This window comes from Cololabis saira, chromosome 4, assembly GCF_033807715.1.
Source record: "Cololabis saira isolate AMF1-May2022 chromosome 4, fColSai1.1, whole genome shotgun sequence".
Taxonomy (NCBI): Eukaryota; Metazoa; Chordata; class Actinopteri; order Beloniformes; family Belonidae; genus Cololabis; species Cololabis saira.
In genome coordinates, this window is record NC_084590.1 from 23,087,130 (window position 1) to 23,101,924 (window position 14,795).

The 14,795-nt window shown below is 40.9% G+C and overlaps 2 protein-coding genes across 5 annotated transcripts in view; one reads left to right on the forward strand and one right to left on the reverse strand.

Annotated features, from left to right (window-relative positions):
• trip12 (thyroid hormone receptor interactor 12) overlaps positions 1 to 14,795 on the reverse strand; it is a 63,673-nt gene that overhangs the window by 43,257 nt on the left and 5,621 nt on the right. The gene's annotated exons all lie outside the window — the stretch shown is intronic.
• Positions 8 to 14,251, forward strand: zbtb38 (zinc finger and BTB domain containing 38). 4 transcript variants are annotated; one of them, XM_061719185.1, is made up of 3 exons: positions 8 to 93; positions 8,809 to 8,852; positions 9,906 to 14,251. In XM_061719185.1, exon 3 carries the CDS (start codon positions 9,931 to 9,933, stop codon positions 13,552 to 13,554), a length of 3,624 nt encoding a protein of 1,207 aa, XP_061575169.1. In that variant the 5' UTR covers positions 8 to 93; positions 8,809 to 8,852; positions 9,906 to 9,930; the 3' UTR covers positions 13,555 to 14,251. The 4 variants fall into 4 exon arrangements, with proteins under 4 accessions (XP_061575169.1, XP_061575166.1, XP_061575167.1 ...); XM_061719182.1 differs by lacking the exon at positions 8 to 93 and adding an exon at positions 348 to 910; XM_061719183.1 differs by lacking the exon at positions 8 to 93 and adding an exon at positions 5,756 to 7,063.

Sequence of the window (14,795 nt, forward strand, 5' to 3'; positions counted from 1 at the left end):
ATACCTTAAATGTATGTGAGCACGAGCATCTGCCACAACAACTCTGCCTCACTTGAAACCTGCACAAGCGAGATACTGTAACATAAGACACAGGTATGCCGTTTTCTTTTTTCTTCAGCGAACTGATACCTAAGTGCATCAGAGACAACTATGGTAAGAATACAGCTGCATAATAAAGTACCGGCTTTGTTACTTTTTGTCAAATAAGTACAATAAAGAAAATTACACAACTCCTAGTGTGTTAAGAGAGAACAAGAACAGCACATGATAAAATGCAGTTATTTCTCTATAAATGACCCACTAAATATTAGATATTCCTCTCTCTGGTCAGCTGAGCGTTGGGGTGATCAGACGTGACCGCATTCAACCTTCACTCCTAGGTACCATGGCCTATTATTAGCCACTCACACCGCCTTCCCAGCTGAGTCTGGTCTTGGAGGAAAAATATTCATTACGTAACAATAAAGGGTCTGTCTCCCAGACTCACTTCCTGAATAGCAAAGCAGCAACTAGGCCTCTTACTGAACAGGGGCGGAAGCCTCATCCATTTGTTTGTTGGAGTAGTGCAGAGCTGCGTTCGTTATTTTCTGCTTATCCTTGTACTCCACGCATTCACCACACCACCCCTCCTCCTCGGCACTTCTTTGCGGGTGAGTGATGCAGCGGGAGTGACGCAGCAGTGACAGCAGCCTCCAGAAGGCAACTTTGCACAGTAGGAACTGGGAATCTCCGCCAAAACCACAGTTCACCGACAGCAGGGACGAGGGAAGATGGTGAAGGCCTGATCTAGGCCAAAGGAAGAACGGTGTCCAGGCAGTCGCTCTCCTCTTCTCCTCCTAAACAGACACCTCAGAGACTTCTACTGCAGCAGAGACGGGCCCAGCTAGACCTTTCGCACAGAAACATTTTGGTAGGCAACTCCACATACGAGTGCTTTTTACAGCAAGAACATAAGTGCTCCCAGGGATGGCTGTATTTCTATGCTAGGAATGCTTGGTATGAGGCCTACTCAGCCTTGTACTGCAGTCTTTGCTTCCCTGTTGATAAGCGTCTCTATAGGCCGCAGCTGAGATCACTGAGCAACAGGGGCACAGAGGCCTGTTTACTTTTTCCAGTGTACTTGAACACAACCTGGCTGTGATATCAAGGCTAGATGGCAAAGTGTGACGTAGACAAAACCTAGCAGGAGCTTCAGTTAGGTCCAAAAATATTTTCACAGTGACAGAGTTTATGCTTTTGTCTTTATAAAAAAAGAATATTATGAGATGATTAGAGTGTAGAGTTTTAAAAGGTTTTGCAAAAATGTGCCATTTACTGTTTATGAATTACAATAATTACAAGCAAAGCAGATCAATTTTCAGGGGCTCTAATGCAGTTGTACGTTTGACTGAAAATAACTTAACTCGGCTGATGTGGTCTCTATCCCTCGTTATTTTAAGACAAATCAAGCAGATAAAAGGTCTGGCGTTTATCAGTTATTGAACTGGCATTTAGCAGCTGTTTGACTGGAGCGACCAATGTGAAGTCTGACGACATCGTCATAAGTGAAGGATATCATCGGTAGGTTGGAAAAAAAAACATTAAAAAAAAGCACATTTATCTGTAGAATAGATGGCAAAAACCTCTTATGTGGTCAGATTGACATTTTGGTACATTCTTAAAAACACAGAAAGCACTGCTGAGCTCAACAACATCACAAGGTCTGGAGGGCCATTGTGGACTAACTAAAGAGATTTTACTTCCTCTGTGAAGTTAAACTCATTCACAACATTAGCAGAAGTCAAGAATATTTTGAGAATGTAGGCATATCATTGTCAAAATCAATCAAAAACATTCATAATGTAAATACAGGAGGTTTCTGTCAAGGTGCAAACTCATTCCTCCCATATTGTGAATCAGATAAGTTGGACAGATGAAACCAAACTGAACTAGTATCAGAATGATGGGAAGAGAAAACTATAAAAGAACAGCTAATCCAAAGCGTACCACATAATGTGTCATGGTGGAAGCAGTTTTATGGTATGGGCTTACTTCATTGATGATGTGACAGATGGAGGAAGCAGTAAGATGCATTCTGAGGTGTATAGGGCTATAGTGTGTCTGCTCACATATAGTCAAATGCTCCAAAACTGATAGGATGGCAAATGTCAGTGCAGGTGGCGACTCTAAACATACTGCAAAAGCAAATCGAGACTTTATGAAGGTAAATGAAATCATTACTGTTCAATGGCTAAGTCAGTCACCTGATGGCATGCTTTTCAGTTACTGAAGACAAAACTCAAGGTAAAAAGGCTCACAAGTTAATAGCAAACTCAGAAGTGAATGATGTCAAAGGCTCCAGACTTCAGGCAGCCAGTGACTGCAAAGGACTTTCATCCAGGTATTAAAACCTCTGGATCATGAGCACCCTTGTCTAAGTGGGTAGAATAATGTAGCAAACTGATCCTCAGCACCACAATGTGGCAAAGTGTCTTTGGACGGGACACTGAACCCCACATTGCCCCAACTATATTCATCCCGGGATGATTGTAGAAACAAAGAGCTGCCTACTGTTCGTGCACATCTATAATACCAAGCACTGTATGAGTGTTTGTGTGAAAGAATAAATGAGAAACGCATTGTACGACAGGGACAAGGTTAAAAAGGCATCACATACGTGCAGACCATTCACCAAATGGTCCATCACAACAAATAGTTTCCTACATTATATAAAATAAAACATTAAGGTTTCAAACTCATATTTTACAGATAGAAAAAAAAAGTTAGGTCTTTGAACATATATGGTATTGTAGGGAGCTAATGTAGTTTTATTGAATAATATGTCAGGCCCCATGAAAATAATGCCGACCTCTAAGGAGAGCACTGTTACTATGTAAACAGAATGTTAAAACATATTTTTATCCCATTAAGAATTTCACTGGGGCATAACGAGTTTGAAAGACCTTCACGGGTGTTTCTTCACTGCCTTCAGCACTCAGTTACATCTGCAGTTAAACCTGAATCAGTTTGCATGAGCTGATTGTGCAAAAACGCTTCTGTCTACAGACAGTGAAGTCATGTCTGTGGTTGAAAATTCATATGTACTGCTCTTTTTATATTTGTACATATTACTACCACATGTTTCTTCTTGGATATTGAATGCTAGTTTCAGGAATGATCTACTTTTAGAGGATTCAGCTTGGCCTAGTTTGACTTGGTGTCGTTTTTATCCTGACCTGTGAGAAGCTCTCACCTCTCACAGACACAGTTCTAGGAAAAGTGCTGTTGCTACACCGCCATTCTTTGTTGTACACCTGCTGGTTTGATTATTTACAGGACTTTATATCAAAAATATCTCTCTTGCCATCAATCAAATAACTTTTCCACTATCAGCTAAAAATAAACTATTTTATTTTATACCCAATTTCAATACCTTGTACTGAACCCATTGCTCTACTGTTTAACACTCAGTTAACCACAGTCAATCCAGTCATCCCATCCTGACGAGGCAAGCTAGCAAGTTTCAAACAAGCCTTTGGGAACAACTTTAGTAGGCTCCAGTGAAATCTGACGCGGAGCAAGTTGATGTGGAAAATTTGTCAGCATTACTCTATCCCTGGGTTGTGTCACTCAGTCTGTGGCCGTGGTGTGTTTCGGACAAGCGGTATGTCTCCGTTTTGTCATGTTGGATTTACCTGGGATGGTGAAGTGAATTGTTTCTCGAGTTGCATCCCTTCTTGACAGATAAATAAAAGGGGACTAAAGACTCTGAATCTTATGTCAGGAGAGAGATCTGGCACTTTAATTTCAAATAAACCTTCACAGCCCAAGTAGCAGAACCAGGTAGAAAAATTTGGCAACTATTTTCTCCTCAGAATTTCTACTCGCTCATTCTCTCGCTTCACTTCTCTGCAATACAAACAAATTAAGGAATAAGGGCAGACAACTGTTGATGACTAATGGGGAGTAAACATAATCAAAGTTAAACTTCATTCTGTAATTTTTTTATCTTCTGAAACTACTGCAAAAATAAAGTTTTCAACCATTAATGTCTAATGTAACGTCCTGTATGGTAAAATGTCATTAGTAAGTTTGTGTAGAAATGAAAGTAGCATTTAGGAATCCAAAGATAAGAGTTTGGCTATAGGAATGATTCTTTTTCAATTAACTCACCCCAAATCATGTCAGTGTCACATTTACCAACATCAGTTTAGAATCAATCTTGCATATAAAAAATGAGACCGTGCAGGGCTCTGACATGATATGTGCCCACTGGATAAATAATCTAATTGGACTTCATGAACACCCGGTGAGTGATTCATGAAGTGATAGTCCTGACTACGAAGGATCCCAAGACGTGGGCAGTTCTGTCAAACTTCTAGCCAAGAATTTCCTTCTGAAGTCTCCCATCAGGTTTTAAACAGAGCTGAGATACGTTGCACATGAGCCCATGAGTGAGGACCAGACAAGAACTGGAAGTAATATCTTTGGAGCCAAGAGTCAACCATTGCTCAATAGGACCATTAGGACTGAAAGAAAAAAAAAAAAAAATCAGACAAATGCTGCCTGAATTGATGGCAATAAAGCCCATGACTCTGGGACAACTGGATATCAAGACCATTCGTCAGTAACTCTAGTTGGAAAGGAGGAAAAAATAAACTTTTGAGGCCAATTCAAACCCATAGCACAGGTTACCAAGATACGTGTTATACCCAGGACACACTGCTGTATTACAAAAGCCTGACGCCTTTAAGGGTGTTTATCAAGAAGAGGTGCAACATATACATACTTTTACCCCATCCAATCCGAATACAGTCTTTCTGACTGACTGTGGATATTTTATATTGCAAGTGATGAGATTCAATCCATGTGTCCTTACTTATGTTTTTTTTTATCAACAAGGTTACTATAGTAGTCTTACAGAAAAGATGTCAACAAAGCAAAATGGCAGGTGGTGAACTGGCTGTGCTACTGTCACAAATGGTCATGCACAGCCGCAGTGTACATCCGTTACAAGTTATAAGAAAGCACCAGAAAGAGAGAGAGAGCACACTTCTATGCACTGCTTAGTCTCAGGCAGCTGTCTCTGTCAGTATGTCAGCTCTGAGCTAGCAGCTGAGGCTAGCTAGGACAGGATTGCCCTGTTATTTCCATCACGTACCTCGTTGTTTGCGTCATGTGGCGAATGTTACAAAAGACTATTTGAGCAAACTGTTCAGACTGAGACACATCTGTGAAAGTATGAATGGAATTACATTTTACATAAGATTTTAGAATTATGTCACGTGTTTTTTTTTATCTTGGGAAAAAAAATGTAAATACGTACATATATTTTTTACAGATATAAACAACCAGCTGGTGCACAAAAAGAATGCGAAAATACTAATATCCTCCTAGTTTTGTTTAACCTACTTTTTAATAGGCTCACCATTTGTGTTTTTTTCTTATCACATTTTCTACAACTAATTTGGTTTTACCATCTGAATTAGTCATTTTCTATTTCAGTCAACATTATGTGAAGATAATAGGTATCGTAAACATGCAAATATTCTCCATGGAACCTATATTATTCCCCTTAAATGTTGCAAGTACCGTCATGTACCTTTCTTATCTTGGAAAACCTGCTTAACTATCTGAAGCAATCTTCTGCATGTCCCTGGGCTAGAGCAGAAACTTCACATGTCATGCTTAGGAAAAAAAACAAGGTCTTTTGTGCAGGTCAGCCGCTATCAGCTAACTTGCTTTGATGCACTGAAAATAGAAAAAAGCAAAAGAACAAAACAAATGATAAGATTTTCATGGGAAAAAAGCTTGTCTGAGAGTTTCCTTCCTTCACGCCAGAGAGTAAGTGCAGGAAAACGATACTGCAGATGCTTTTGTATTTTGAAGTCAAAATTCATATGAACTGGCTTTGAATCTGGTTCCATGTAGATTGCAAGACAAGGGGAAGACATGCATGGACGTACACAGTCATATCACTCCACCACACCAAGTTGTGTAAATAAAACAGTTGCTTCCGTCCTCAGAGGCTGGTGAGAGGCTACAGAGCCATGCTGTGTTTAGCTTCCTCCCCTCCCCCTCGCCTGCAGTGGTGACGCATCTGCTGTTTTTGCATCAATCAGCAGCCTCTACCTAGGTATAACCCGCGTCCCTGCTGAGAGCAGGACTCACTGTGTCTTAGCCAGAAAAAGCATTGGTGAACATCTGTCCTGGGATTGCTGCGCTGCACAGCAGGAAAGCAGTCACTGCCATCTCCTCTTTGCTTCTGCATTACCTAACCACAGTGACTACGTAAGCATGGGCGAAAGGCTTTAGTGCTGCTGCACAGGCAGAGACTGTGTGCAGAAGCTTGAAACAGATGGTGTGCCGTTTTTTAAGGTACATGTTCTTTCTGAGTGGGTGGGCTTTTAATCATTTTATTTTAGACTGAAGACATTTTCAAACGATGTTCAATGTCAAGCTGCATTGGGATCTGGCTTACGTGGTGTCGGAGAGATTCAATACAGCATCTGCTGTACGATAGACCGCTCATCCAATTCACTAATAGAAATGCAGCTGAGGGTTTTCTGGAGCTGTGCTATCGAGAACAGAGCTGGCGTGTGATGTAGAGCCCTGCGTCTCTCCGCTCTCCCTACTGTCCTCTGCTATGCTTAATAAAAGTTGCCGTTTCCTGCTCGGTGGCTCCAGAACGAAAGCTTTAGTTGTCCCAGCTCGTACAAAGGCAGACACAAACTCCGGTTTAGCTATTCCTATAGATGTAGTACTTTAGGACAGACTAGGGACAGTCAGAGGAGGGTAGGGCAGCTCTAGCACCGGACCTGGGCTGCATGGATAGAGGCGAAGGACGTTGGAGCTGGAGTCATCTGCACACTGAGAGGGAGGGAGAGGAAGAAAGACGTCAGAAAAAGCTCTGCTTTTGACACCACCGCTGTTCAGCGACCATCATAGAAAAAAAAGTACTTTCGCCCTGCTCTCACAAAACTGTTGTTCATGTATAGTTGACTATACATGGGGCTGTAAAGAAGGGGATACTGCATGACATTGTTTCCGATTCGCCATTCATCACTTTCTCTGATTTACTAAGGTATGTTTTGCATGCTTCAACTCAATTTCTCACCAGCTTTTCTTTGCGGAAGTATGCTTTGCAGAGGTGCGTGATTTGGCTTTTGCAGTTTGCTCTTTGTTTGAAAACAATCTTCTGCACTGTCATTTGTTGGTTTGTGGTTTGGCAAGAGGGGATTTTTACTTTACATAAAAAAAATTTAAAAAAAGATGTAAATATATTTTTACATTAGCTTTGAAGGTAAACTGAGCTGGGGTGTGGCAAATTCAGCAGCACTGATGACAAATTCTGAATTTCCGCTCAGCATGTGGCGACAATAAACCACAAAAAATTGACATAAACTGTGAAAAACTGAATGTGCTGAACTAAAACGGTAACCTAGAGGGAAGGATGAAACAGTTCTGGTTTCAGCACAAATAGAGAAATTAATATAAATGCATAGCAAATTATTTGGAACTCTGACGACATGATAGATTAGAAAGTCCATTTTGTGCTGCAGACAAAGACACAAACACCGAGCAACAAACACATGGACACAAAATATATGCGGCTGGAAACAAAGGCAAACCTCAGCTGCTCTGCAGACTGCTGTGAGCTGCAGGTTCTCAGAGAGGGCAGCATGTTTGTGAGAGAGGGGGAACCGAATACACGGATGGCTATTACAGTCAGTTGCCTTCCAGCTGAATCCCAATAAGTGCTGCGCCATAGCATGTTGCTATGACAACACAGGCCTGTCTGAGACTGAAGGCAGCAGGCAGCTGTGTTTTCATCCGGCAGAGAGGCTTTAGAGCATGGCGGCCATATTGTATTTGTTGCATGATCATAAAAATGGAAACAAATGACGATAATGAAAAAAAAAAAGTAATTGCAGTTCTAACTAACTACGCTCACTAAGAGAAAATATTTATTAACAGTACATTTATTAACACAGAGACACTTGGGTAGCCAAGACAAAAATCAGAACGTAACGGAAAACAATATAAAATGTAAAAACTTAATCAATTGAGCGAAAGAAAACAACAATTACTCACAACAGAATATGATGTTAATCGCGGGAAACTAAAACCTTCTCTTTTTGTCTTCCCCCATCAAGAGTTAACAATTTTGAATATGATAATCTAAATATAGCAGCGCTGTTTCCAAAGAAGCACATGTCTCAAAAACACCTTCTACAGTCATTGTACCACTCTTGTTATTTTTTTTAACTGCAGCTGTAAAGATGAGAAATGGCAACATTATGAATCCCTGGTGAAGGTTCACCCTTTAGCCGCGATGCAGGTGAGATGAATCATCCCTAGCATGAGTCAATTTTAGCCGACAGTCAGCACCCCGTGTAAAACACAAATGACTCAGTGCAAACTGATAACTGATTCTGATATATAACAGTGGGTTAGTGTTAGGACGCCTCAGTGGTGATACATGATCTTTCAAATTAATACACTTTCTCTCAGAGCTGTTGATTGTGGATCACGAATAACAACTTATCTAACAATTTGTCTGTACATGAAATATATGTAAATCCCTGACTTAGACGAAATGTGTTCGAAATAGTCGGTGACAGACTGAGATGTGTGTTTTTAAGCTTAATTACACTATAGCAAGCAAGTCAGAGAACATTAGAAGATTTCTGCTTTCCATTGCTGTGATTATGTGTTACATCACATCCTATCTGCAGTTGTTTCTCTGATTTCCTTCATCTCGCATTGATAAAACTGATTGCTAGGATTAATGTTTGACAATCGCTTTTTTTTCTTCACAAAATAAAGGATTCCTCCACTGCCAAATGACAGACAGCTGAAGACGGGAGCATGTGAGTCACCATCATAAACACATCTGCTTGATATTTTCACATAAATCCAGAATCGAAAGAAATAAGTCTCCTGAAAAAAGTGCACAGTGCTGCAAATAATCATTAATTCAGATAAAAGACATGTAAGTGAGAATACCAGTAGGCCTACATCTGTTAGAGAAAAAAAAAAGCCTTCTTAAGACTTTCTTCTTGGATTAGTCAATCATCTTAAATTTTTAATGACATGTCATGACCAAGTCAATCCAGAGGAAAAATGAATAACAGCAGCAAAACACACAGAAAATCACTATAGACCAAAAAATTTAAAGCACGCATCATCAATCTCCAAGGTACAATTCTAGGTCAGCAGCAACCTATTTAGCAAAAATCCAGCTCTTTGAATTAAAATACTCTCTCCAAATCTCTATGTGGTACATTTTCAGAAGAGTGTCTTTTAATGCAATCTAATCAGCTCTGGGTCAGAATCTATTAGCTCAGTGGTAACAGGTAGTTTCAACACACTTCCTAAATATTTAACATTACCTTGAATTGGAACAAATACCGTCTCAGGGATAAATGTCTTAAATACATGTCTCAGAGTGATTCTGCTGCTGAACTGTAACACTCTAAAATGGTTTATAGCTCAAAACATAACAATACTTTGGTTGTTTCTAAAATAAAAAAAACAAGGTTTGATGACAAAAAAAGTTAACGACCAGTAGCAATCACAGAACAATCTTAAATCATGAAATCCACCTGTGCACAACAAAAAAGAAGGTTATAATTATCTTCAAAGCATTATGAAACGTTGCGCCTTATACTTTTAGCGTGACATTTAAAGAAGGGCACTTTACACATAAAACAGTTTGGATATGATGTAGTTTTTTTTTTCTTTACTGATGAGCCGTGTTGACACTGGAACTCATCTTTTAGAGCATTACTGCCATCTAGTGTTGATATACAGGAAGTACTCAAATGTTTTCAAAGACAAAACAAACTTTTGGGCCTGAGTAAACAATCCCCTTTATCCACTTTGTAATTGTCTGATGTAAATATTTGTTGTCCTTTTTTTAGATGCCCGTGGTGTTTCCAGATCCTGATGGATAGCAATCACCCTTACACTGTGCTGAACAAGCTCAATGAGCAGCGCTCACAGGGCCTCTTCTGCGATGTTACTATAGTGGTGGAGGATGTAAAGTTTCGGGCCCACAAGAACATCCTAGCAGCTTGCAGCGGGTATTTCAGGAATGCTCTGAAAACCTCTGACCCATGGAGCTCTAGTCAAGTGCTGGAGCTTATGGACCTAAAGTCTGAGGTGTTTTCCAGAATCCTCAACTTTATATACTGTTCAAAGGTGATATCTGCTGGTGCAGAGGACACACGGGGGCTTGCAGCAGCCGGCAGAAGACTTGGAATTCCTTTTTTAGAGAGGCTTACAGAGGAAGACAAGCAAGACACATGTGCTAAATCCACAGACTCATGCACAGCCTCGGTGTCTGAAAAAACAAAAAGGGAAGCTTCCAAACCTGAGGAGACAGACAATGCCAGAGGGCCTCGCATTACCAATGCCTTCTCTATCACTGAAGTGTGTCCTGGGAACGATCCTTTCATCCCTCTGGCTCAAACAAATGGGGGGAGGCAGTCGCCAGATGTGGGCCAGCTCCCATCAAGTGGTCCTAATACATCCTGCCTCAACGGGAACAATGAGACAACCCACGCTCTTTCAGAACACTCATATGCAGTAAGCAAATCCACTGAAGTCGCAGAAAGCAGTCAGTTGGATAACAAAAAGGTCTGTAAGCCATCTGTAACTCAGTCAAAGCAACTCATTTACAGGAATGCAGGGCCGCTTAAAAAGCGCCACAAACTGAGAGGGATTTTGGGACGAAATATACTTCCAATACAAGCAGGATCACAAATCAATAAACCAAACGCAATAACCCCTGCATTAACTGATGACGTTAGCTCAGTAACTGCCTCTTCCATGACCCCACCTCCACTTTATTCTGAGGCAGAAACAGAAAAGAGCATGGACCAAGGACTACCAGACTGTCCTCAACAGGAGTTAGGCCCACCCCCCCTTTCCCCTCATGTGGAGGACAGCATTTCAATCTACAGCTGCGAGCACTGTCCAGAGATATTTTCCAATAAAGCTCTTCTCAACATTCACTCAGAGGTACATAAAAAGCGTTTTGTTAGTCATCTGTTTTGCAAGTTTTGCCACAGGAAGTTCATACACCTCAAACGGCTACGTAACCATGAGCAGGCTTGCCCAAAGGCTTTAAGGAGCCTTGGTAAGCTAGATCCTACAGATCCATCCACCAAAGACCTGGGCCAACATCCAGACGAAAGGGCTGACATAGAGGGCATGATGATACAGGTTCCCTCTGATGGCCTCTCCAGCTCTCCTACGACAGATTTAGTTCAAGAAGACCAATCAGAGTCTTCATGCGATGAGAAGCCAGTGAGGCCTGGTGGAGGTCAGAGAAGATACAACTGTAGTATGTGTAAACGGGTCTATGTTACCTTATCCAGCCTGAAGCGTCATGAAAATGTGCATTCCTGGCAGAGGGCCTATCCCTGTCATTATTGTAATAAAGTGTTTGCTTTGGCAGAGTACCGTACTAAGCATGAAATCTGGCACACAGGTGAACGGCGCTATCAGTGCATTTTCTGCCTGGAGACATTTATGACATATTATATCTTGAAGAACCATCAGAAGTCCTTTCACGGCATTGATCCGAGTCTAGCTGTTAATAAGAAATCAGCCAACGGCGGACTGAAAGCCAGTGTTTATCCAATCAAGCTCTACAGGCTTCTGCCAATGAAGTTTAGAAAAAGACAATATAAGTCGTACAGTCAGACATACGCAGACAGTGTTCAAAGAAGTGATCCATCCTCACTCGACAGCAACTCTCTTATTCCCCCATTTGAAGATAACTGCCTGATTGGGAACTCTGACTCATCTTCACTCCCTCTGACATTCATGGCAACAACAAAGATGGTCTCTCCTGTCATGCCTCATATCGCCTTTGACAGGTCATGTGGGCAATATATGGACCAAAGTCTGAACAATGAATCAGAAATTCGGGGAAGCACAAGAAAAGAAACTGAGAATAGAGATCCACCTTTCAATACCAGTGACGGCCTCTTCTCTGTGGAGCCGCACTCTGGGTCTCTTGCAGGTAAAGATAATCCACAAGTACTTAACCCAGAGCACATCAATAACAATTTACCATTCTTAAACTCTTTGAGCACTGTTAAAAAGTTGGGTGAACTGTCAGCATCAGCCAAAAGAGTTGAAGATATGACCAAGGACATTCTTCAGTCAAATACAGAGAATCTGATGTGCAATAAAGCAATAGGGGCAAAAACAGAGACATATATTGCCAAACCTGCATGCCGGGGTCCATCTGTGGACAATGATGCCATGCCACTATGTCAGATAACAGTAAAAATAGGCAATGAAGCCATCATCCGCCGCCAAATCAAAGGATCTAAACTCTTCCGAAGGAAGAAAAGGAGAAACAGGGAACTGAGTGAGGATCAGAGTTCAAGTCGGTGTCCCTCAACAAGGGAAAACTCAGAGAGTCCCAGGCTCCGTCTTAGACCAGAAGTCGCTGGTACACCAGAGCCCGAGGTGCACGAGGACACCAATGATTGTGACACAGCTGATCAGCTTTGGCGTCCCTACTATTCTTACAAAGCTAAAAGGAAAATGAAGAAGCTGAGATACAAGCACAGAAACGCTTTGTTTCACCAGTATCCTGACTCATCTGTGGACAGAACTGTTACCAGTGAAGTTAGCCTTGATAGAACCAGTTCTCTATCAGGAGAGAGCAACTCAGGAGGTAGTAAAGTGCTCAAACTGAGCCTCAGCAGGAACTCCAGTTCAAGAGCCATCTACAACTGCGACATCTGTGACAGCTCTTTCATTACAGAGACTGGTCTGAAAGCTCACATTATTGGTTCTCACCCATATTTCTGTCGGACCTGTGGTAAACAAGGTCCCCCTGGTGAGGCACCCACAGGGGGTGATTACATCTGCACCAGTTGCATGGAAAACGGCTCCTGCTTTGATGATACACCTCGGAGCCCCAATCCAGAGAAGCGATATCGCTGCTCTTTCTGTCCCCAGCGTTTTCTCTACCTTGCTACCAAGAAAAGCCACGAGAAAAAGCACCAGGAGACAAATGAGAAGAGTTATAATTATGACGCCAGCACGCCATGTTGTAAATACTCCACACAGCTAAGTGAAGATGATAAACAAGAAAATATCAAAACAGAGGACAACAGTCAAGAGGGCACTGGTATAAAAAGTGAAAGCATGGAAGGAGAAGATCTTCCCACTGATAAGAGCGGACCTAAAGGTGAAGATACAACTGAGGTAGTGTCTACCTACCAAGATGTGTCATATTCCACTATTAAGGGTCCATTATCACCCTACACTGACTCACTGTTTCCCCTGACATCCTCAAAGTTGAAACAAAAAGTAGCTAAAAAGAGGATCAGTGTGCAGGAGCCTATGCATTTCATGTCGAAAAAGCAAACCTGTGACAGAGATAGTAACAAGAATATTATGATGGGACCAAGAATAAGCAGTCAGGGTGACGATGAAAAGTGTGGTAAAGTATATAGAAGAAGTAATTCTGGACCCAATGGGGCTCACGTTTCTGTATACAAGTTAGAGAAATGGGTGTGCAAAGAGGAGCCCCTTTTTTAGAAGTTTTTCAGGACTGCAGCCAACTGTAGGAAAACCTGGAAGTGGTTGACGTCTGAACCCAAGCCACTGCTTTGGTTAAGAGATGAAATATCTGTAGTGTTATCTTCACAGACAAGTTAAAATAAGTGTTTTGAAAGAACACCACTTTGAAGATTTAACATCAGTGTCGACTGAAATTTCTTCCCTCCTAAAGCCAGCAACTCAGTGATTAGTTTATTGTTTTGTTTTTCACATTTCGATGACGATATTTTTTGGTTATTAATGGGACCTTCTGACACAATCTGTACCGTCTTTTTTCTATGCATGTAAGGCAGAACCAGTGGCACATGGTTTCTTCTAACGCTGTGCAATATCAGATCAGCATTTGCAATCTGTTGGATAACAGAAAAACTGCAGAGTGTGATTATATCTTCACTTTTTTAAACTAAATGTGAACAAAATATTGTCCGTCACATTTTTGAGTTTTCTGTTCACTGAACTGCGCTTGGTGAGTAGCACTTTATAGGTATACTATTCTGATTTGTTCTTTAATACTTTGATAATTGAATTTAATTATAAGCACCATTGATATATTTTGATTTCTAAGTATTACACAGAACCACTGAGGGAAAAAAAAATGTTTTTTTCTGTGTTTACTATGTGTAAAAAAAATGTAAAACTATTTAAATATATATTGTTGATATTACATCTGATTAAAATCCTGTCCTCCTTTAGAACACTGAAAAAAATAAATGTCTCCTTGTCATTTTCAGTATTCAGTGACTATTGACCAATGCACCATGCTGACAATTTGACAGTTAGAGTAAAGAATATAATTACAGAAACATCACCTATTTAAATGTGTAACCAGCCATACTGGTATAAAACCTGTTCCAAGGTAAACATTTTCCTGAACATAAAGCCACATTGTGGTTATCTATTCCTCCTGGTCCCTCAGGGACGTGCAGTCCATCTGAAAAGTTCATTCCCTCACCGTTCCACACAATCTGCATCTGGGCTGAGCTTCAAGACAGCTTCCAGATGTTTTTTTATAAATTCCTCGATTCTTTCTAAGACTTATTTTTCTGATGGAGCAGTTGAATCATTTGTTTTACAAATAAAGTTTTGGACAACATACCAATAATACTACAAGGAACTGAAGGTGATAGTTCAATTGTAAATTTCAATTATAATCAGTAAGCCGAGCCATAAATCATATTACACTTGAGGAAAATGTAAGATGCAAATCTTAGTGTCACAGT

Excerpts from the sequence above, each read along its gene's own strand:
- zbtb38 (XM_061719185.1), top strand. The coding sequence starts at position 9,931 with ATGGATAGCAATCACCCTTACACTGTGCTGAACAAGCTCAATGAGCAG.